This window comes from Macadamia integrifolia, chromosome 9 (assembly GCF_013358625.1).
Source record: "Macadamia integrifolia cultivar HAES 741 chromosome 9, SCU_Mint_v3, whole genome shotgun sequence".
Taxonomy (NCBI): Eukaryota; Viridiplantae; Streptophyta; class Magnoliopsida; order Proteales; family Proteaceae; genus Macadamia; species Macadamia integrifolia.
In genome coordinates this window covers 23,083,060-23,108,224 of record NC_056565.1, presented here as the reverse complement: position 1 = coordinate 23,108,224, position 25,165 = coordinate 23,083,060, and the positions used below count along the sequence as shown (strand labels likewise).

Sequence of the window (25,165 nt, the reverse complement as noted above, 5' to 3'; positions counted from 1 at the left end):
TTTTCGGACATCGTTGCTCCAGGATGACATCCAATTCATTTCTTGACATTCAAACTTGGAGTATCACACAAGGAATGACTGGAAGTTAAAGCCTTGATGTTGTAAGAGCTAAATTTGTATCCATCTTTCAGGTTGATATCTACTGTCTTCTCCGTTGGGTTCAGTGGTCATGGTAAATTAGCAATAATGTTTATTGGTTCAAAATTGAGAGCCTCATTGAAGGTCTTGGGAGTTGAGAATTCAGAATATTTGTTTTTCTTTTGCAACATTGGTATTGTTTGATGCCTCTTGCTGACTTGCTTACTGGACTTGGTTGGCTGATTGCTGAAAATATTAGGGATTTTATATATATGTCTGGATGTAGATATATTTTCTTCTTCATCTTCATTTTATTATGATCAAAATTTATCTTTCTCCTAAAAATAATGAAGGTAGAAGAAGTTCAGTTTCAATTTAACTACCTGGTAGAGAGTTTCTTTCATACCATCTTTAGCGACCAAAAAAAAAAAAAGAGTAAAATTTTGGAGGGGTAGTTGCTGAGATATATTTATAACCAAAATCTCTTAATGTAAGATCGAATCACAAGTGATCCAATCCCAGGTAGGATTTTTAGGAAATTCAATAAAATAAGATAGTATGACAGATAGTATGAAGGGAAGAATGGGGGTAGGGGAATAGGTTGGGTCGAGCATCTCACTCTTCTCTAAGGCATCTCACCCAAGTTGTCTCTCACAGCACTGCATCTCACAGTTCTCCAGCACAAAGCTTTTTGTTTTTGTTTTTTAGTCAAATTCGTGTTCAATGTTGTAGCCCCTTACAAACTTATATAGAAGACTCAAAACAGACTCAAATACTAAAAAGTAAAGGCCTAAACCAATCTCTGACTAAACTAAAAAATTAAATCCCGTTTTCCTACTTTCTACCCATATTTTAGGCCCATTAAAGTGGCCCCTTACAAAGAAAACCATGAGATCAAAGGCCCAACACATACATAACCCAACCCAAGGCTTACTTGCAATAAAATAAGCCAATTAAGTGACTTATCTGCATTAGTTGTACTCTGCTATCAAGTTGCTTCATGTGTTTTTTAGGAATAGTTAATTAAATTTTATTGAGTAAAAGCAGCTAAAAGTACAACAATAATAGGGGGACCAATGCTAGGAAGCCCCAGTTAAGGAAGAACAGCCCACAAACAAATAAAAAGAAACAAGGGGAGAAAGAGACAAGAGGTGAAGGATAAAACATAGAGGCACTCTCACAAAGGTAATCTCACCCCAACACACAGCCTAGGATGGACTAGTCCATACTTAGCTAAGGTGTCAGTGTCATCATTCACTCATCTCGCTTTCCAAGCACAAGAAATATTCCCTTGAGATGCCAGTTTGATAATGTGCTTGATCTGATGCGTGAATGATATTTCTTTTCATTCATCCGTTGACCATTAAAAGTAACCTTCTGCTGCTAAATTTGTAAGCCTGCCTTCAGAGATAAATCAAAACCCAGTCTCGAAGAAAATAATTCTGTTTTTATAGAATTCACCTTCCCCATGGGGCCCGAATGTACTTTTTAAGACCAAACCAGCACTATCCTTGATCATTCCTTGAATCTCCAAAGGACTCTGGTTTCTCCACGAGAATCCATCAAAGTTGAGCATAAAATGGCCTGGAGGTGATGTTTCCTATTGAATGACCTGGTTCTGACCTAATATATCCTGGATACTCCCTTATGCTGAGGGACCTATAAAAATACCTATGTTATCTGAGGAAAATTCTATTTCTCTGTGCACTAGGTAAGCTCTTTAGGATGCATTTTAGTCGTTGTTAATCTCTCTCTCTGTGCCTCGTGTGTGAATCACAATGGGAAAGCTTAGTTTGGATAGCCGTGCAGTTGTTGAAATGGTAAATGGCATTAAGCTCCCATCCAAATGGCTAGGGTTCCCTTACAAGTAGATACATGCTTAAGAGTCTTCCGCACCCACTTCCTTTGATTCTGAGTGGTAGAGTGCATGACCCCAGCTTCGTGAAAACTGGTTCTTTATGTTCTTAAGTTAATGGAAGATTTATGATTGATTCTTGACTATTAGACAGCATTCAACTTTTGACATTGGTGGAAGTTCTCTCATTTGAAACCAATATCTGGAAGCCTTGGAAAAAATTATAACTTGCTGTTTCTCACCGCTGAAAATTAACTTTCTGAAGGATATTCGTGCTAGTTGTTTAGATGTTTCAGATTTCTCTTTTCACATTATCTAACAGGCTGAAGTATGTTGAGCAAGAACTGGCAAAGAAAAGAGGTAAGAATGTTGATTCAACCAATCAAGTGGAGAATGACTTAAAGCGTGCTGAGGCTGAGTTATATGCCATTCCAGAGCATCTTAAGGTAAGTTGTTGATGCTGTTGTCTGATGCTAAATTTTGATGGTTTGGCTCTGCAATGCCTTTTCTTTTGAACCTATTTAATTAGATGCTAAATTTAATATAATGCCAAAAGATATCTAGGTTTACTGTAACCTGCTGCTGATGGTGTTTAATAGTATTATAAAATAAACATCTTTATTGTGTATGCTTATCTTTTATATTTTAGTATAGAAGTATCTTGAAGACAGAATTCTAGATTTCGATTTATTCACCTTTTCTGATATGCATCTAAATTGTTATTTAATACTTTATCTATCTTCTTGCACCTTATTTACAATAAACAAATAATCTGTTAAGGTTATTTCTACAAATCAGAATTAATGTAGTTTTTAGCTGTAAAGTTTTATAAAAATAAGGAAAACAGGGTCCCTGCACACCTGTTGTAGGAACCCCCACATGCCCATTACTTTTTTTCTTGTCACATGGACAATATGATTTGGCATTGTGATTATGTGACAGAATATAGATCAAGAACTCCTTGGATAGGTCACATGTCAAATGCAATGCCCAATCTCAACCAAATGATCCACCATTTAGGGAGCTTTCCCTTATTTTTTGAATGGTCCCTGCTGTTCAAATCAATGACAGACATCTCAATCTCGAGGCCGGTTTTGATAAATCCCAAAACCAAGATATGGGTAAAAATCAGTCGAAACCTTCGAAATTGGTCGAAACCACTGAAACTGGTCAAAACTAGTCAAAACTGGGTGGGCCAAAACTGGTCAAAATTGGTCGAATCTTGGTAATTGTCGAAATGTGCAAAATATGGTCGATACCAGGTACAAAGTCAATCCGACCCTCCATCTCGACTTGGGTTGGCTCGATACCTCAAAATTTTGGGAAGTTTCGATCGAGATCTTGAACTATGGTTCAAACAGTTCCATGGAGAATTGACTTTTTATTTTCCCTAACAATTTGAAACATGTCACTAAATTTGGATATTTTGATGCAGCCAACCAACCTAGATTCCAGATTAGGAATCACAGATCAGATTGGCTGCTCCACTGGCCCTGATCTGAACTATTTCCTGATAAAATAGGGTTGAGAAAGGCTTGCTGATTGGCTAGTTTGCATAGGGGAAAGAAAGATGGAAGGAAGAAGAAAGAGAAGAAGCTGAAATGGGACTGTGAACTGTACCTGGGAATAGTAACTGAAAAAAACAAAGGAAGAAAGAGGAGAGGGATAGGGAGAAGAGGGAGAAAAGAGGAAGCCTTCTTGGCTACCCAATTCAAATCCAAAGTTTGTATTATATTCCATTACCCATCATTATTAGGGTGGGTTGCATATATATATATATATATATATAGTAGATAGGCTAATCTAACGTCTATGTCAAAACTTGGGAACTCATAATTTTGCTGGATAAATATTAATTACTAAAGAATTATTGCACGGTTAGTTTGACATGAGTGAAATGCCTGCATGGTTTCTCTTCAAATTAAAAACAAGTGTCTTCATCAATAAAGCAACTAATTTTCTGGACAATAGGAGCTATTATTGGTTTTGACCTGATATGGTTGATTGAAATGATATACAGAGTTGGGAGTCTAAAATCCTTTGGTCAGGAATCTGTATGAATCTTTAAGGGTAGGAGGTTAAGAGCTGGATTGGCCTGTCATTTATTTGTGAAGAAACTTGAGGGAACAAAAACAGGGGAAAAGTAGATAGATAGTTATTAATTACTTAAGAAATATTGCTGGATAAATATTAATTACTTAAGAAATATTGCACGGTTAGTTTGACATGAGTGAACTGATTACATGGTTTCTGTTCAAATTAAAAACAAGTGTCTCTATCAATAAAGCAACTAATTTTCTGAACAATAGGACCTATTATTGGTTTTGACCTGATATGGTTGATGAAAACGATATACAGAGTTTGGAGTCTAAAATCCTATGGTCAGGAATCTGTATGAATCCTGGTTTTGTGTGAATCTTTAAGGGTAGCAGGTCAAGAGCTGTATTGGCTTGTCATTTATTTGGGAAAAATCTAGAGGGAACAAAAACAGGGGAAAAGCCTGGCATAGGGCCTCTTGGAGAAGTGTTCCTCATTGGATTGTGGAAGATTGATCAGGCTGTGGTTGAAGGTGTTGCGCAGTGTTGAGAGGGAAAAAGCCTGGAATTGGGCCTCTTGGAAAAGTGTTCCTCATTGGATTGTGGAAGATTGATCAGGCTGTGGTTAAAGGTGTTGTGCAGGGTTGAGAGGGAAATAATGGCTCGTGTCTAATGGACACTTGCCAACTCTATTTATTATATAGAAGAGAACATTCCAGAAATGAGTACAATACTAAAATACCCCAAATGGACAATTCAATGTGGGGCCGGGGGGCCTCGAAAGACCAAACTTGGATGGCTGTGGGCCCATTAAGAACTCAAGCAACTCAATCAACTCAAGCCCAAGATTAAGTGGCAAAACAGTAAATAGATTGATGTTTGCGATGGAGTGGCAGTCCAGTAATTAGATTGAAGTTCGTAAGGGTGGAATGACACTTTTGTAAATAGCTGGAAGTTCTTAATGTTTAAATTGGTTGGTTTAGAAGTGTGGGCACAAGTGGGAATTTAGATTATTGTTCAAGGGTAAACTAGGAAGGGGACTTAGATAGGGCTTAAAGAGGATTATAGAGGAAGAGAAGGGTAAAGTTGGAAAGAAGAATAGCAAAGGGGTTGAGTCCCTCACGATTGTGAGGTTGTCTTCAACCTCTGGACAGAAATCAGAGGCGCTGGCCCTAGGGGAAGAATCTCAGCAAACAGGGCTTCTTCTGATCTGAAATCTTGGGTAATGCTTTGTAATCTCCAGGCCTCTTGATTGCAAGCAACCATACGGCCAAACGACTAGTGATTGCAAGATCTAGGACTGCTGAAACAGATTTGGCAGTGGAAATTACGTGCAGGGATATACAACTAGAGACAGGGAAGAAAATAAAGAAGAAGAAGAGGAGAGAGGAGAAGAATTCTGGTGATAGAACAGGGATCAGACCTGTGAATCAGGCAGGATTTTGATTACAAGCTTCAGGACTTCAGGAGCAGTGGTAGTCGCAGGTTCAGTTCTGTTGCAGGTGTGACTCCACATCACAGGGAAGAAGAGGGGGTAGATAGAGAGGTTGCAGGAAGAAGAAGAAGAAGAGGAAGAAGGGGGGGTTGTCTCGCTGGACAAGGAGGAAATAAGAGAGAGAAGGAGGGAGGGAAGAGATCTCACAAAGATGGAAGGAGGGGGGGGGTGAAGAAGACAGCCATGCAGGCTCAAATATAACTCATTATTCTTCAATCAATTATTCCATAACTTGGGTTACATGCCAAATTTATAATAAAATAAAATTAAAGCTTCCTAATTAAAGTCTGAGACTAAAATAAAATTAAAATCTCCTAAAATCTGGACTAATAGAACTAGAAACAAAGGACTCAAATTGGAAACTTCCTTACATATTTAGAAACTACCTAAAAATAAAATATTACAAATAAAATAAAATCCGAATATTATAATAAACTTGAACCCAAATCAGTAACGTTGATCCCAAATTGGATCTGGTTCTTAGTCCGAGTTCTGCAGCGGGTTTGGGTCGATCCATCGTAGCTCAGATACATCACAATTCTACCCTTGTTCCCATTTACAACACTCCCCCTCAACTGGTGCATAGATATCACATATGCCCTCCTAACTTGCAGATAATAGGATAAAACATCTTACTACTAAGAATCTTGGTAAATACATCGGCTAATAGTTCATTGCTGGGAACAAAAGGAACAATGATAAGACCTATATCCAATTTATCTTTGATGAAGTGCCGATCAATCTCCATGTGCTTTGTTCGATCATGCCAGACTGGGTTGTGAGCAATGCAGATGATAGATTTGCTATCATAAAATAGATGCATAAGAGTAACATGAACAACCAAATTTGTGAGAAGACCATGAAGCCATAGAAGCTCACAAATGCCAATGGGCCATAGCACGGAACTCAGCTTCAGCACTAGGCCAAGCAATGGCTGCTTGCATTTTGCTTTGCCAAGCAACAAGGTTACCACCAATAAAAGTGCTATAACTAGTAGTAGACCTGCGGTCGGTAGGTGAATCTTCCCAATCAACATCCGTGCAGGCCTCGACCTGAAGATGATCATGAGGAGTAAAAGGATGCCATGTCCTGGGCCACATTTTAAGTAACAAAGAATGTGCAACATGACTTCCATGTGTAAGGAGTAAGGATCATGCATGTACTTGCCAACAAGGCTGACGACATGCTTTGTCGGCGCGTGTATGAGAAAAGTAAATTAAACGCCCTATTAATCTCTGATATCTCCCCATATCCATAGGATTACCTTCTTGCTAACCAGGTGACCAATTAGCATCAATAGGAGTATCTGTCGACTTGCATTCCAACATACCTGTCTCAGATTGAAGGTGAGGCACATACTTTTGTTGAGACAACTAAATTCCAATTTCCATGAGAAGATTGGGCAACTTCAATACCAAGAAACTAATGAAGCTGTCCAAGATCTTTAATCTTAAATTCCTCGCCTAGGTATATCTTGAGGTGAGAAATCTCTACAAGGTCATCACCTGTAACAACAATATCATCTGCATAGATGATCAATATAGCAATCTTTCCATTAGATCTCCTAATGAACAAAGTGTGGTCAGCATTGCTTTGAGAATAGTCTGTAGCAATCATAGCCTTGTCCCTATACCTTTTCAGCGTCAAAGGTCGTGGTGGAGTGGCAATGGGTTTGGTCTTGTCATGTTTGAGTTGGATCAAATTTGTATTCGGGTCGAATGTACCCCATCCTGAACATAGACCAAAAATTTAATTGGGTCATTCAACCCTGACACTAGCATAACCTGTTCTAATACAATATGATTTGACACGATAACATATCTGATACGAAAGACATTGGGCATAATCTTGAAGATAACCTGCCCTAGTATACCTTATTGTTCTTCCTTTTATTTTTCTCCTTTCAAATTTAAAAATATGAATTAAAAAATTCTGAAAAATATCTTTATAAATATACAAACATTAAGAGACTAATTTTCATCATTAATTGTGGAGTTGGAAATGTCAAACTGATGTAGATGCACACCCATGGACTGATCTAAACCCATCTGGGTATCTAGACGGAGATGAGGCCGATCCATATTTGGTTACTTGGTCTAATAGGATTTTAGTAAATCTTATTTAGTCGAGAATATTATGTAATCTTTTATTTCAAGTAGGATACGTAGGAGATATTAGTTTCTTAATTTATTAGGTTGAGTTAGTTTCCTATTTAGAGTTGGTTTCCTAGTTTCGTTTTGAACTAGTTTCCTTTTAGGATTTGTTTCCATGTTGGAGTCTTTTATTTGCCTATTTAATATGCTTGTAATTAGAGAATAGAATGATGAATTGAGTTTTGCGTGTTGAGAGCCTGAGGGCTTTGTGTGTGATTCTTCTTCCCCCCCCCCCTTTCTTAGTGTGATTTCTCCCTCTCCCTTGCAACTTTGAAACCCATCTCAGGGAATTCTTCCCTATACTTACTGGCCCTCAATCAATTGGTATCATAGCGAAGATCCCATTCCCCTTTTTCCTCCCATCTTTCTTCTTCCTTTCCCCATTCTCTGTTTTGGTCCTACCGTGACTGAGAGCAACAAAAAAAAAAAAAAAACCCTGTTGAAACTCCAACCCTAATCCCTCCCTTTTCTCCTCCCTTTGATTCCCAACCAGCAAAATCCCACCGCCTCCTCTTTCTCTTTCCGCCAGTAGCAAGTGAAAAAAAAAAGAAAAAAGAGGAAGTCGACGAAGAATCAACAACAGCAAGCAGAATCCAAAAAAAAAAAAGAGAAGAAGCGCAGAAGATAGAAGAAGGAGAAGGGAAGACGAGAAGAGCGAGAGAGGCAGAATCATACCTGGTTTTTTTTTTGTTGTTCGAAGTCCTCCCTGCTGAGAAGCCATCGCCGGAGAAACTGCTGGTTCCATCGCAAGAACTCTCTTCTTGTCGGTAATCCCAAACCCACCCTCGACAACCCTTTTCTCCCTTTCTCTCTTTAAATTGTGGGATTTCCCCACTTTGCCCCTCTGTTTCTCTTTAATTCTTTTATCCCCATATTTTCCTTATTTTCAATTATATCCCTACCCCACCTTTTTATTACCTCTTCACCCTCTTTTCTTACCTTTCCAAGTATACCCCTGTCCCCCTCATACGTTATGTCCTCTTCTTTTTATGTTTCAAGTTGAACTTCTACAAAAAGAGAGTTGAACCTCAATATTTACAGTTCTGTCATCATCTCCTCAACTTCTATTTATTTGGAGTATCCATCCATAGTGATTCCAACAACCTAGGCAATGGATCTAGATCTTTTATTGGATATCCGTCAACAAATGCAATTGATGCTAGAGAAACTCGATGAGGCTAAACGACTTTGCACGGATAGCAAATCCCTAGCACACTCTACATCTCTACCTTCAACCATGTGATCTCAGCCGTTAAATGACAGGTAGACGAACCAAAAGATGAATCACTAGTGGTAGAAGATGAGATGGCACCGTTGGAAGTTGAAGATCAACTTGTGGAAAAATTTAAGTCGGTTGATCTCTTTAGTGAACCTATCAATTTCATTTTTTCGAGTCACCACTTCAACAATGAACTTCGCGTCGTGGATTTCATACCGTTCGATCTTGGTTTCGATGGTGATTTCATACAGGCAAGGATGGATGTTAACCGATTGGTGTTGATTCTCCAGTTCTACAAAACTCATGGACAAGTTTTTTTCAACATCGTGGGAGTTGATGTAGATGCACACCCATGGACCTATCCAAACCTATCTGGGTATCTAGATAGAGATGAGGCCAATCCATATTTGGTTACTTAGTCTAGTCGGATTTTAGTAAATCTTATTTAATCGGGAATATTATGTAATCTTTTATTTCAAGTAGGATATGTAGGAGATATTAGTTTCTTAATTTATTAGATTGAGTTAGTTTCCTATTTTTGTTTTGAACTAGTTTCCTTTTAGGATTTGTTTCCATGTTGGAGTCTTTTATTTGCCTATTTAATATGCTTGTAACTGATGGAATAATTAGAGAATAGAATGATGAATTGAGTTTTGAGTGTTGAGAGCCTGAGGGCTTTGTGTGATTCTTCTTCCCCCCCCCCCCCCCCCCCCCACTTTCTTAGTGCGATTTCTTCCTCTCCCTTGCAACTCTGAGACCCATCTTCAGGGAATTCTTCCCTATCCTTACCGGCCCTCCATCACAGACCCTAAAAAAATGGAATTAAATATGTTTTCAGGTTATTCTAGATTTTGATTTCTGATCATAGTGGGTCAACCCGAATTCGACCTGAAAACTTTGTGTCAGTTGGGTTCAACTCGAATCTGACCCAAACTGTAAAACCCAATCTGAACACACAACTATCGAGTCATGTTTGTGTCGGGTTAGCAAGTTGTGTCAGCTTTTGCCACCCAATAGGTTGTGGCTATATCCATTTAATCACGTCTCTCCTGTGCTTGTTGCATATACACATGTAAAACCCAACCTGAACACAGAACCATCAGGTCATGTTTGTGTCGGGTTAGCGAGTGGTGTCAGGTTTTGCCACCCACTAGTTTTTGGTAATATACCTCTAATCACGTCTCTCCTGTGCTTGTTGTTGCATATACACAATCATGTCCTCCATTATTACTATTCTTAAGTTATAGTCTTCATAGTTGGTTAAGAAACTATTGTTGGTTGTTTAATTGTTTGACATACTTATTTTCTCCCTGGTTTTTGAGGACAGGCATCATCCTAGGATCATGAGCTTTTTTTACTTGTTTCACTTTCAGGTTAAAAAGAGGAACTCAGAAGAAAGCTCTACTCAATGGACTACTGGAATTGCCGAAATTCAACTCCCCATTGAGTATGTTGATCATTACTCATTATCCTCATCTATGTATCTATATCTGTATCTGTCCTAGGGCAAATTTGCCATTTTATGATTAACAATTTTGCACCAGTGGTGTAATCCCAGTTTACAAACACACCGATAAAATACTGAACTAGATAAATCGATAATGAGAGAAGAAAGTTTGACATGGTCATTTGGCCTTTTCATTTTTGTAGATTATGAAAAATTCCTTTCCCCTTCTTATGTCACCGGTCTTATTTCTTATTACTTTACTGTTCTAGATACAAATTGAGAAATATTGAGGAAACAGAGGCTGCAAAAAAGCTTCTGCAAGAAAAGAGACTCGTAGGTCGGGCTAAATCAGAGTTGAACATCCCCTCAAGTTACAGTGCAGATTATTTCCAACGTGGGAGGGATTATGCAGAAAAACTTCGGAGAGGTTATTTAGTCTCAGCTAATTGGTTGTCTTAACTTCTTGATTATATTGATTTTCCTTTTGTCTCAGCTATTGTTAATTGGCTTCTTCCAGAATTCAGTTTTTCTCTGCAATTTAGATGCATTGAACATTGCGTTGTTAATACCGTAAATAGCTAGAGTCATCTTGTTTTTATGTTGTGGTGGTCATAGATTCTCACTCCTTTTTTATTCTTCACTGATTAAAAAGTGTGATGTATGCAGATCATCCTGAGCTATACAAGGACAAAGGTGTGCAGGATAATGGCATGGGAACTAGACCAGTGGATGGTGCTAACATTGATGCAGCTGGTCGGAGGCAAGCCGCTACAGATGAGTTCATGCTTGACCGTTTCCGTAAACGAGAACGCAACCGTGTCATGCGGAGATAACACCATCTGAAACTGTGGCTTGATCTCACCCTATGAACTGTATTTTAGTGGCTTGATTACCTCTCTTGCTATTCTTATGTTGTCCATGCTATTTGGAATGTGCATATGCTGCTAATTTATCAACTCTTGTGATGTCTCCCTTCTGCAAATGGTACATTTTAACATATACCGAGCTGTATATGTAAATTCTGAACTGAGGACGTGCAGCCATCACTCGGGAGATAGGATCCTCATTGGAGTTACAGATCATGTGATATATTTCTTCATTCCAAGCACTATCATCTTTTCTGGTTGTAGATCAAGCAATCTGAGAATCAAATGTATTTCGTCACGTGAAGTTGGGAACATAAGCTATTCATACTAGTACAGTATCAAATTTACTATTAGCTACATTCAAAATAACCTGCATTACATGGAGACTACTAATACGCTTATAAAGAAACGATACAGATCTGAATTTCCAATAAATGTCCCAGAAAGTTTGGAAAGTGTGCCGTGGCCACGTTCCAGAGTTTGGTTGTGGAATAAGTTGAAGTAAGTCTTTGGATGAAGTCCAAACTTGTGGAATAAGTTACAAAGTATGCCTTTAGATGAAGTCTAAACTTTATTGATATTCATCCCATCTCAAAAGCTATCTGTAGACTTTTAAAAATAGCACCATTTAAGATCTACAGAATTCAAGTGAGAATTGAGGATGATGTGTTTAACAACTGCACTAGAGAGTTAGCAGCAATGCAATATGGCCGTAAACCCAAAGGAGTACCTGCTCAAATTCGTGAAGTAAATCGGCAAGAAATAAACAGATGGTAAATATATTCTGAATCACATCAACAAAAAACACATGGTTTAGGCTCTCTTTGGTTTGATTTCTATTTGTATTTATTTGACTTATTTCTATTCTTACAAGTGTTTGGTATAATTTATAGCACTTATTTCTATTTATAATAAATTAGAATAAATCACAAATCACAAAATGCTCTCAAGCTATTTTTGATTTGTGGTAACAAATCATTTATGTTGATTTTTGCTACCTTAAATGAGCACGTGTGCTAAACTATTTAAAATCAATGGTAAATAGGTAACTTCAATATGTTTTATACTTTTCCAATAAAAAATCCCAAATCCTATCATCTCTCTCGCTCGAAGTTCAAAGTTGAAGGTGAAAACTGAAATCTATTTTCTCATTATATAATCTCTTTTATAAATAGTAACCAAACGAATACTATTTGTGACACATAATTTATTGTCACAAATAATTTCTAAAAAATAATTAATAAATACAAATAGAAATCATACCAAAGAGAGCCTTGTCAATATCTATCCTTTTTCCAATTATCTTTCTAACAAGGATATGAAGGATTCCTCGTTGCATAGTTCTCCAAAGAAAGACTCTGAGTTTGGGGTGGATATGAAGTAAGTATAGGAAATTCTACCAATTAGGGGGGAGAGAATTGGCATGAGACAGATCACTTGTCCCTTGTGATGAAGACAAATGGGAATTAAGTAAATATTTGGATGCAAGTTCGGTAGAGAACTGACCAGTTTTGGAAAGGTGACAACGCAATTGATCTTCATCATTTGATAAGGTGATTTTTGAGATTTCATTGCATACATTCAAAGAAAGATGGCAGAAAGTCTATCAAGATCCCATCTATTATTGGAAGTAAGGATTCAACCTTAATATTGGAAGCCAACAGATTGTCTACATAAGGAATTTGTCCATTGGGAAGAGAAGGTAACAAAGGATCAAACTAGAAAAAAGTGTTATTTCTTGTTTCTAGTTTAATGTCAACTATTTTCTGGAGAGGGGGGGGGGACGATAGACGCACACTATTCCTTACACCAAACCCTAATCCGGGTCAAATTTGAACTTTTGTAATAGGTCTTCCCTTGGATGTTGACAACACCAATGATTTTTGGCCCACAACAATTTACTATGTAGAGGGAAAGGATGACACTACCTGTCAGTGCAGGGCTTACTGGTCGAACTGGAAGGGACTCAAACCTTCCAAGTCTAAGCGAAGAGCTAACACCTCCTTGCTTGACCCCCTTGCATGGTGCAAATGACATGGAAAGAACTTGCACAAATCCCTAGGGAACCCCATAGTTGTTGAGAAAAGAGGGCTGAAAACCAACAAAGTACAACCACTGTACTGACCACTAGTAGGACCATCGATAGGAATATAAATCTATTGGTGGGCATCAGCCGGTGGGTTTTGTAGTGCTGAACTACATTCTTTGCCTGTGGGACCAGCTACGTGCGTTGTGACCAACTCCACTTATGCTCCCACAGTAGATGGAACCTACCCTAGTGACTTACACACGTTGTGAATCCAAGGTGGTGGATCCAAGTGGCCCGACCACCGGGTTGAGTCAAACTTGGCCGAGACCAAGAGCAAAGGCAAACATGCCGTAATGCCTCTTCCTATACATAAGGTGGATCATTTCCCACCTGAACCCAACGTGTGAGGAAAAGAAAGAAGGAGAACAAGAAGGAGAAGAAGAAGGAAGAGGAAGAGGAAGAAGAAGAGGAAGAGGAAGCCGTCCGGCCACCCCCTTCTTGATACCGGTTGCTCTTGAAGGTAAGAGGACCTTCTCCTACCTTTCCCCTCTTCATTTTTGAGTTTTGGGTAGGTTGTGAACAGAAGCTTTTCCGGGTTGGAGGGATATACCTTGACCTTGGTAACTTTCAATGGTCAAGATAGCGGGCATGCACTCTCTCACATGATTCCCGAGCTCAAAGTGAGCTACCCCGAGCTTTGTGTCCATTTTGTCCCGAATAGGAGGTTAGGGTTTCGATCATGTAATCTGCATAACTCCCAAATCGCTTGGTGGAAATATGATTAGCCGAGCTTAAATGGAAGGTGGTCAGACCCTCTACAAACCCTATGAAACGAATCTTGACTGTTGGACTCAAGGCGATGAAGCCTTGAGAAGTTCAACAATTTCTAGGATGTTCACCAATAGGAATCCAAGGGTAGGGTTGATAGCCAATGGTGGTTATGTGAAGCCAAATTGGTCTCTATCATACCCATTTATAGGACCACCAATAAGAGGAGCCATCAACTGGTGGCCATTCACCGGTGAGTGTTTGAGACCTATTTGGTCTTTGCCAGAACCATCGCTATGACCACCGGTAGGAATGGACATCAACAGGTGGACATCTACTAGTGAGTCTACTATATTGTCAAATTTATAGTTTTGAACAATTTTGGGGGATGTTCTAGGGGACCCTTTTATGTACTTTCGTACGCGTGTTAATGCTTGTTTACCTTTGCAACAATGACAGAGATGATCACATTCGGTGAGGCCTGGCGGGGTTTGATTCGGGTGTCTATTCTTGGGAAATTAAATCACCCGGTCAACAAACAAGGTGAGTGGTGGTCTGAACTTATTTTGGAGTGTTTTAATTATTAGAACTGTATGCATGCCATAGCAGTCATGTGTCATTATTTTAATTATATTTCATATGTTTGAACTATATAACATGCTTATTTATTTATAAATTGTTGATATGATTTAGTTGTGTAAACAAGATTCGGTGTGGCCGAGGGGATTCTGGTATCATAATCATCGTGTGAATGATTGCATCATGCATTTGGTGTGCATTAGAGTTATATTTAAGTATGGATATGCGGTGTGGCTGATGGTGATTGCATCATTTATTTGGTGTGCATTAGAGTTAAATTTAACTATAGATATGCTATGTGGTTGATGGTAATTTTGGTACCATAAATGATATGGTCATACTTGAAAATGAGTGTGTCATGTGACCGATGGTAATTCCGGTATAGTGTATCCTATACTAAACCTTATGTATACTAGATAGGCTTGGATATGGATGCGATGTGGCCGATCATAATTTTGGTTATCGTACTCCATACTACTTGTATCACTATTAAAGGTATATAGATTATTATGGATACGTCTACATCCCTATGCTATGATCCCTTGCCAACAGGGGTGAGGTGTTAGATAATCCATCGTGGTATGTTCGATGAACCCTTCTGGAATGCCACTTCCGTGATATAATGCGATTGTTGCTAGAGGTAAAAACTAGTCCGGCATGGCTGATGATAATTTTGATATCATGACTGTCAGGAGGGGGTTATCAGGGGTTTACTAGGTGATTGACAATCATATTCTAGGACCGACAACCTCCTAATCATGACTAGGGTTTGTATCTCTGGGTGATCGAAGTGCGATTTTCAGGACCAGGGATAATGCCTAATGCATCGTAGTTGCATGAACCTGACTTAGTTGTATGCTAGGTGATTGAAATGAAAAGAATTGCATTATTTTCTCGTATTGTTTCTTATCTGTGTATGCTTGCATGAACCCTATCCCTCCTTGAGCTAGTTGGATCTCACACCACATATGTGTTGCTTTTTAGATGATGATACAAGTACCATTCTGCCATGGGCAGTGACACCTCCTCCTACATGGCTGAGTATGGTGGTGACTGATGAACACCAGAGCCAACGGAGCACGAACCAAATTGTGCTTATGATACTTGTTTATATGTTGCACCTTGAGCTGAGGGTGAAGTTACCGACTTCTCCAATGCCATATTTTTGGATGATAACTTGTGGAATATTATATTCATGCCTTGATGAATTTTTGTGAAGGATAAAACATGTTATGTAATATGCCTAACGTTAGTTTCTTCCCCAATTGGTTTAAGTTGATTTTGATTATATATACTCTGATTTTCACTGCATTTATTTTAGTTGGTTTAGTTGTGTTTTGGTTATGACGAATAAGGTACTTCTATCAGAGATCCTGGTAGAGATATATAATGGGTAAGTGTCCTATTCACATTGCTGGTATCCTAGTGGGAGTAGGGTGTGAAACTATTTACCCCTTTCCTCTTATCGACACTCTCACCCTTTTAGCCCTTTACTCATGGCTTTGAATCCCCCCGCTTTCGGTATCCTTGGGTCTGCTCCTTTAGTGGGTTATGTGTTGCTCCTGCACTGGTTAATAAAATATCACTTCAATCTGCTCACTTTGGAAGAGTTGTTTCACTACAGTCTCATCCCTTTCACTCCATCTGGCGAGCTTCGAAGTACAAGGAACTAGTTTCAACTTCTCACTCCTGATGTCCCTATATTTGGGGTTGCTGATATTGGTAGTTCCTCTAACAGGTGGTGTCTTGCATCTCCTACCACGTTCTTTGGATATATTGTTAGGTATCCTAAACCTTGCAAAGATGATCTCTGTTCTTTCCTTGTCTCTCTTTGGGAACCTAGAGGGGTTTCTTATATTTGTTGTTTTTATAAGGAACATTTTTGTTGACTTCTAGACCACTGAGACTAGGGATTTAGTTTTTCATTCTGCTTTGTGGTGGTATAATTGATCCCCAATGCATTTGGTTTTCCACTCTTTAGATGATGAGTATTATGATATGGAACAAGAGTTTGTTCCTATTTGGGAACAAGTTTTTGGTATCCCTGAAAACTGTTTCTTTGGTGATGCCATAAAACAAGTTGTCTCTTGTGTTGGCAAGGCTACTGATACCTTTCTTAATCCAATGGAGATTGGGCTTCCCCATTTCACTGCTTGGGTTAAAGTATTATTCAAAAAATGAGCGCTTGTTTGTCTATCATCCAAAACAGGAACTCTAATGGTGATGTGAGCTATGTGGCTTTAAAGTTTGAGCTTTTCTCTGTATGCTTGAGGTGTGGTCTTATTTACGTGACACCAATTTTTTCCCTTCATGAAGGACTCTTCTGTTAGACTTCTCCCTCGTGGGTGTTTTGATAATGTGCTGAATTTGCCATTAATGTCCAATTTTTGAAACTCGGGGGCTAGGATCCCCATTGGATGTAAGTTGAATATCTTTGATGCTTCTTGCTCCATGCATATTGACACTCCTTCTCTAAAGGCTACTGGGATTGATTCTATGATATGTTGGGATCCAAAGGCACTTGTGTACCTCTTTTCTCTACTACTCCCTTGTTATGAGTGTTGGTGCAAAGGCATCTTCCAAAGGACTCTTAGAAGATTATGATGATTCTGTGATGGCTAATTTATTTATGGAAAAATCTTTTGAACCTTTTCCCTCACTACTGTATACATCTGATATGACTTTATCCCCACTTATAAACTGAATGATGCTCTTAAATGCTCGACCGTTATTTTTGGCTATATACCACCAACTGGATCCTCTTATTTATAGATTACTCCCACCTCTGTGGGGGCCTTATGAGGGTTTGAATCATGTCTCTATCCATCCTTTGACTGATTAGGATTCTAGAATGAATTCAAGAGTGCTTCCTGGGGTCAAGATTGATCAACCCATTGCTGTTACAATTCATCAACAATTTTACACATCCTCCACTGATATTGTAGCTCTGGGATCTCATATCAAGGATGATAAGGTCAATTTGGTTAATCCACCTTCTCAAGTTAAGACAGCTCTTGAAATGCCCTGTTCCATATAAAATCGGATCGGTGACCGAGTTAACACCTGTTAATCCAAAACCTGTCAGGATCATCTGATGCAGTAACCACAACACAAGATACACATGGTAAGTCAAGTAAAATCTGTATCTCAGTGGAAGTCTTACATATACATACCTGTAAATATCCCAATACTATTGATACCCAAATTGTATTACATAATACATTTACATTTGTGCCCATAGGTATGATATATACACAAGAAATACAATTTAAACATCCAGAGCACAAAAGGGGTAACATTTTCAAAATAATAAAAAGGAATCCCTGTATGGTATCAATGTTGTTGACTCGCAGCACAACAATTGTACTGACACTTGACCCTGTTCCCGTGATCTTCAGGGACCTACCAGTCCTGGACTGAAAATTTCACGGTGGGTCCTGACTCTAGCTCTTTGGTCGAATAACCTGAAAGATCAACTAAAAATGGTGTGCACGTGGGATGAACTCACTAGCCCAGTAAGTGAAAAGAAAGACCAAACAAGTATGTGCAATAAAAATGAACCTATATCCATGCAATTCATTTTATTATCTTGGTCCACCTAGACAACAATTCTAAGTCATAAGTCATGTGCTACTCGCAACCACCATGCATGTATGCTTTGGGTATGAGTTGCGAACCCCATCCCACGATATGCCCATAGGGTTACAGGAGAAGGCCAACCAATGATACCAAAAAGTAAAGTGCCAACCCACAGTGACATTAAAGTAAAATGCTCCCCCAGAGCGACATTAAAGTAAATTGCCAAACCACAACGACATTAAATTAAAAGCAGTACGATTGGCCCTCTTATTATATCACCAAAGTTACTGACAGTCCTAATATACCCAACACATGAACCCCTGCTAGCACAGGGATATGTCATTCTTAATCGCATGCTTCTATATGAGATAGTACGACTATATAGTGCCACCGTGTCCCATTCCATAGACCAACAATGCATTCGTGTCCAAGCCGACTACGACATCTAGTCTAGCAAAGCATCATATCCAATAATTTGTAGTCATCCATCTTATATCACAAGGCAAGAATAAGAATTTAACAATTTAAGATATCAGCATGTCAAGTCATAAATAAATTTCACAATGCACACATCAATGCATGTAATGGCATACGTGGATGACTAGTCTACACAATAATAATATGATGACATGGCTAGTCTACAACCAGAATGACATGATGCAATGTCCTCTTCCCACTTACCTAGTTTTGTACAAAGATCACCCTTGGTACGAGAAAGATCCAGCCTGCGATAACATGAGTCTCTAGTACAACCTATTATAAAAAGAGTTGGGTTTAGCATATCTCCACTTTAGGGTCATAATCAATGAGGTATGATGATCCTAACATGTTTAAAATCACTAAAGAAGGATACCCAACAAATTTGGGCCCAATCGAAACCTGAAAATTAGGATAGGTGGGTCAATTGGCGGGCAAGGCACCCACCAGTCCTTGCTCGCCACAAGACCCAGGGACACTGCTTGGACCGACTGGCAAGAAGCGGTGGGCCAGGTCACCCATCGGTTTTGTTCGCCTGTCGAGCCAACAACACTGTCTGGACCGGTGGGCTAGGTCACCCACTGATCTTGCTCGTTAGTTGAGCCAGCAGCCTACCTAGGACAGGCGGGCACTGGATTAGTGGGCCCGATCATTCCCAGACACCCACTAGTTAGAACCGGGATTTTTGATGTTCTCTTTTATTCTTCATCCCACCTTGGGGAAACCATTATAGGTCGATTCGACCACATTTTTCACAAATCTAAGGCTCCAAATCATGATTCCAATATAGATCTAAATGTCGATCTAAAGTCTTAATCGTGGATCTTACCTCTTTGCTCAAGAATCACTTCAAAACCCCAAATCTTCTCTTTAGTTCAAGAGATCAACAAATGCTCCACAAATCTTGCAAGTATTCCTTTAAATCCTTCATGAACAATGTATAGAACCTTTATTAAACCTTAGATTCACATTCTCAAGAGATCATAACAAGATCCAAAGGATTGCTACCCAAATCGAAGGGTTTCACCTAGTGTTTCATAAGAGCTTAAGGAATGTGGACTTTACTCACCTCAAATCATAGATCTCGAGACGAGGATTGTTACTCCAGTGTCGGATTCAAGAGATGTGACCCCGACGATGCACGACAATCACTTCCTTCTCCATTTTCTTCTTCCTTCCTCTCTCCTCTTTCTCTTTTTTCTCTCTCTTCTTTACTTTTCTCACCCACCGTGTAAAACAATAAATGAGGTGAAAGAAAGGTAATAAATGCTATTTATAGTGAAGTCAAAACATCTAATGACCAGAGTGGTAGGTCACACTGGTGGGTCCGACACACCTATGACCACCCACCAGTCGGCCAAAACTTAACCTAAACATTGGGATTTTTGATGGGGCTTGGCCCTGACACATATTTTACTCTAAAAAATCAATCAACATGCATACTTAGTATAAAATATGGCTACGTATCTTTATTATGCATACATGGTCTCATGGTACGTATAAGTGTATGGCCTGGGTACACGGACTTCACTAGGCATTGACTCTAGCTCATTTGGCCAACCTGAGTTCAGAGTCACCCTTGCCACCATGCCCCATAAAGTACCTGTCGTGGCTCGCTTGGGTTCAGGTCCTGCAAGTCCAAACTGAACCAATTGGGAAATTAGACCAGGTTTAGAAAGTAGGATATCACATTTACCCACCCTTTTTAAAAATTTCGTCCTCAAAATTGTAGTACCTTATTGTCCAAAAAGATGAAGATACTTGGCATGAATGTCATCTTCTTTTTCCTAAGATGCTTCCTCAAGTGAATGATGGACCTATCGAACTTTCACAAAGGCGATGGAGCGGTAGCGAAGAGTCTTTATTTTTTGATCTAGGATTTCAGTGGGCTGCTCTTCATAGGTTATATTAGCTTCTAAATATTCAAGTTCCATAGGCAACACGTGTGATGGATCATGGATGTACCGCTTTAGCATAGACACGTGGAACATGTTGTGAACATTACTGCGAGAAGGCGGAAAAACCAACATATAAGCTACGGAGTCAACTTGATCCAAGATTTTGAATGGACCAATATACCTCAGACTAAGCTTGCCCTTCCTATGGAATCTATGCAACCCTTTAATAGGAGAGATTTTGAGGAACACTTTCTCCCCTTTTGGAATTCAATGTCCTTATTGCGGTTGTCCGCCTAGCTCTTCTGGTATGATTGAGCTGCTTTAATTCTTTCCTGAATGACGTTGACCTTGTCATATGTCATCTGTATCATCTCTGGCCCAAGCATCCGTCGCTCACCTACTTTATCCCAATATAGGGACGTTCTACACCTTCTGCCATATAATGCCTCATACAGAGCCATCCCAATGGTAGTTGATAGCTGTTATTATAAGCAAACTCCATAAGAGGGATGTATTCTTCACAACTTCCACTCATTTCCCATGCACAGGCCCTGAGCATGTCTTCCAGTGTCTATATGGTATGTTCTGATTGCCCATCGGTCTGTGGATGAAAAGCAGTACTCAAATTCACTTGTGTCCCCAAGGCTTGCTGGAGACTCTTCCAAAATCTAGATGTTAATCTTGGGTCTTTATCTGACACAATGCTTACTGGTACTTCATGCAATATCCATATAAAGTTGGCCTAACTTATCCATGGAGTAATTGGTCCTGATCGGGATAAAATGAGCAATCTTGGTAAGCCTGTCAATTACCACCAAAATTGCATCCTCCCTTGGGTGCATGGGGTAGTCCCTTGATAAAATCCATGGTGATCCTATCCCATATCCACTTTGGTACGGAGAGTGGCTGAAAAGTGCCATATAGTTGATGCCTTTCTGCCTTGACCTTTTGGCACACGAGACACTTTGCCACATACAAGGCAATATAGCCTTCATTGCTAGCCACCAATAGTTTTATTTAATATCTTTATACATCTTTGTATTTCCAGGATGAAGTGAGTATTCAGAACTGTACGCTTCCTTCACAATCTTATAATGTACCTCCATGTCGTTAGGCACACATAACCTGTCCCGAAATAGTAATGCCCCATCATTGGTTGCTGTGAAGTCAGGGTCATTCATTGTCTACTCTTGAATTTGCAACATGATCCTTTGCAGCTTAGGATCCAATGATTGTTTTGCTATCACCTCTTGTCTGATGGATGGATGCACCTGTAAGGCTAACAAGCATATAGTCAACTACTTAATATCATCTGATTAATGTTCTAGCTCCAAAGTTACTCCCTCATATAGAAGGATTTCATCCATTAACATTGCCTCTTGTATAAATTGTAGACTGATAGCCAAGTACGAAAGTGATACAGTTTGAGCCTTCCGACTTAGAGCGTCAACCACTACATTAGCATTGCCTGGGTTATACTGAATATCACAATCATAGTCATTCATCAGTTCAACCCATCTTGTCACACCCCATTCCCAGTAGACCCAACTTACCATTAGGAATATTGACGGTGTGAGTAAGACACGTACCTATCTTACAAACCTACCAGGATCTCTAATAGCAGTACCTTAACATTTTCACAATCTTACAACACAAACCAACATAGGCAGCGGAATCAAAGTATTGTAGCGGAATCATAAATAAAATGGGAAAAACATCTAATGGTAATATAATAGTGATAATAGAGTTATTCTGTTACATTCATCCATGACATATAATATAATCTAAAAAACAATATAAAATCCATAGTTATACCCAGAAGTATTAAAATATGATGTACAATCTCATGGTGCGGCGTAAGCACAGTCCTGATCGTGCTCCTCTACTTCTAGCATCGACCAGTTCTCACACCATACTTCAACCTAGAAGATACTGGGTCACCAGCCATGGGAACCACAGTACTTGCATCATCATTTAAAAAGGGGTGTATACGTGGGGTGAGCTTTCCAACTAGCTCAGTGAGGGGTGGGGTCAAGCACATCCAAATAAGATAATAGCAATAAAAATTTATGATGCATGATTGTGAAAATTAAACACATAATCCATGATGCTCGTGATGCAGTCCATTTATTTATTATCCACCTAACAATACAAACTAAGTCTGGTAAATGCTACTACGGCACATTAGGTTGTATCCTTCATCTTGGAATTGCCATCGACTACGAAAGGATACAAACCCTAGCTGTGATTAGAAGCTTGTCAGTCCCCGTATACGTCCATGGGTCACCCAGCAAATCCCTGATAATGCCCTTCTGGTAGTCACAGCACCGGTAACACATTGGCCATGCCGGACAAGTTCCCACCTCTGATAACAATCACATCGTACTGCGGGAGTGGCACTTCGGAAAGGCACATCAAATATATCACAATAGGTTATCCAACACATCAACCCCAATTGGCAAGGGTGGGTAGCATAGGAAGTGATACCTAACCATATATATACTACATGCCTTTATAATGATACAATTAGTATGGATTACACGATACCGGAGAGACCTCGGCCACAAAGTGTAATCCATCTCTAAATACAGTCCTGGGGTACATGATACAAGCGAGATCTTAACCACAAAATGTAACCCACGATCGTTTACCTAATCTAGCATACATATCACAATTGAGTATGGACTACGCAACACCGGTAAGACCTCGACCACGAATCATATCCAATTCCAAATGCAGTCCTGGGGTACACGATACCAGCGAGACCTTAGCCAGAAAGTGTAACCTGCGACTACAACTAACTTTAAGGCACATAATCAATGCATAAATGCAACATACATATGGCAGTCACGGCACCAGTACCACCTCAGACACACTAGATTCTGTCTCACACACACACACATCCAAACACACGGTGATCACAGTACCAGTACCACCTCAGCCACACCTGATTCTGTCATATATTTCCATACAATTCATATCAAAATTGTAAAATGACAATGTAGCATATCATAATCCTATTTGAATAATTACAATTAAATATATAATTCTAAACATGTGAGAAATTTAATGATAATAAACATTTTAGAAATAAACACAGTCCATCCCTCACCTTGTTGATCTTGGTTTGTTTTAGGGTTCAAGTAAGGCCACCGACCAATCCAATCAATTCTGGCTTTGGGGCACGTGTGCGTCACTGTCTAGACACAAAGGGAATCGTACATCAGTACACATCAGTAACATCGGGAGGGACCTACACAAGTCACCCCCAAAATGTACAGACATTGTCTCTTAATGACAATAATGTCATTGAAAACAACCACTGGAAACAGGGCATTTCCATCAAAAATATTAAACATGTTTTCAGTGGAGGTAATAGAGAGCATGTAAGGTTCACATGTTAACTGGAAATATGCCACCAAAAATAGACCCAGTGGATCCAGTGGGCTGTTTCCGATGGTGGTTTAGGTCAGTCCAACTAATTTGGGGCTTTTCGGCTCGAGCCTGATTGCTAGGATTTGTTCCGTGGAGTTTGTAGGGGATATTTCTAGCATCATTGTAAGCCAAGAAAATTCCAATTTTATCAAGCCATTTGGGAGATAGGTTGATCAAATGATTGAAACCCTAGTTGGTCTTTGGCATTACATGTTGTCAGAGCTCATCGGGCTTGGTTTGAGCTCGGTAACAACATCGGGAGGGTAGAATACACATGCTACAACCTTAACATGATTTGTAAACCAAGATTCCATCCATTCCTAGCTTTGTCTAGGTTGAAATGAAGAGAGATAGTGGCATAGGAGGTTGTACTTACCTCCGGTAGCGATTCTGACGACAAGGCGACAGCTGGCACTAAGGTAAGCCTCTAATCTTCTCCTTCCTCTTTTTCTTCTTTCCTCTCCTCTTTCTCTCCTCTCCTACATTGGGCACAAGGGAAATGAGGAAATGAATCCTCATTTCCCAACTTATAACTTAAGTGGGCCTTAGGGTCTGTTTGGTTTGGACCTCTTTTGAACCAATCAGGTTAAAATGAAATTCGTGGCACAAGAACCCACACATTTAGGTCCCTAAGGTGCCCACATCAAGAGGAAGGTGTGGAGGATGATTTGGGATAATCCATAACCATTTACGATGCAAGTGGCTGAAACCACGGCCATCGGAACCTCGACAATAGCCTGTCAACCCACCAAAAATAGGCATCGGATCCAGGCCCAGGCTGCTTCCGATGACTTATTTCCAGTGGCCAAGACAACTTCCTATCTTAACAACTTACTGTCCCATGGTTGGCCTTACACTGGTGGTTGCCCTCGGACATGCTCAAGGCTATTCGCTAATTTTGATGCGTGCCAGAAATCAAGTGTGGGGAGTCGGGTCACTTACCGTCTGGGATCGGGAGGTATGAATCCCCTCCAATTGGACAGGCATGCAATGCACGAATATGTGGGGTCATCTCTACCCCTTCGGCAATATGCAACCGTTAGCCAAAACCCAGTTGTACTTTCGATCTCCAAACCGAGGCCTGTCACAATAGTTCAAATTAGACCTGATTAGGGCACGGGTGTAGCACATTTCCTCTGCCTCATGTTTAAATCTCGCTGGGTGAAGAAGTACTTAAGGCTTTTGTGATCACTGTATATTTCACACTTCTCCCCATACAGGTAATGACGCTAGATTTTCAAGGCAAAGATG

At 39.6% G+C, this 25,165-nt stretch overlaps 1 protein-coding gene across 1 annotated transcript in view; it reads left to right on the top strand.

Annotated features, from left to right (window-relative positions):
- LOC122089944 (protein COP1 SUPPRESSOR 2) overlaps nucleotides 1-11,479 on the top strand; it is a 12,472-nt gene extending 993 nt beyond the window's left edge. Inside the window, exons 3-6 of the mRNA XM_042659723.1 lie at nucleotides 2,256-2,379; nucleotides 10,210-10,283; nucleotides 10,553-10,710; nucleotides 10,950-11,479. Coding sequence (XP_042515657.1) covers nucleotides 2,256-2,379; nucleotides 10,210-10,283; nucleotides 10,553-10,710; nucleotides 10,950-11,116 — 523 coding nt within the window. The 3' untranslated portion in view covers nucleotides 11,117-11,479. The remainder of the gene's footprint in view (nucleotides 1-2,255; nucleotides 2,380-10,209; nucleotides 10,284-10,552; nucleotides 10,711-10,949) is intronic.
- The last annotated feature ends 13,686 nt before the right edge of the window (nucleotides 11,480-25,165 follow it).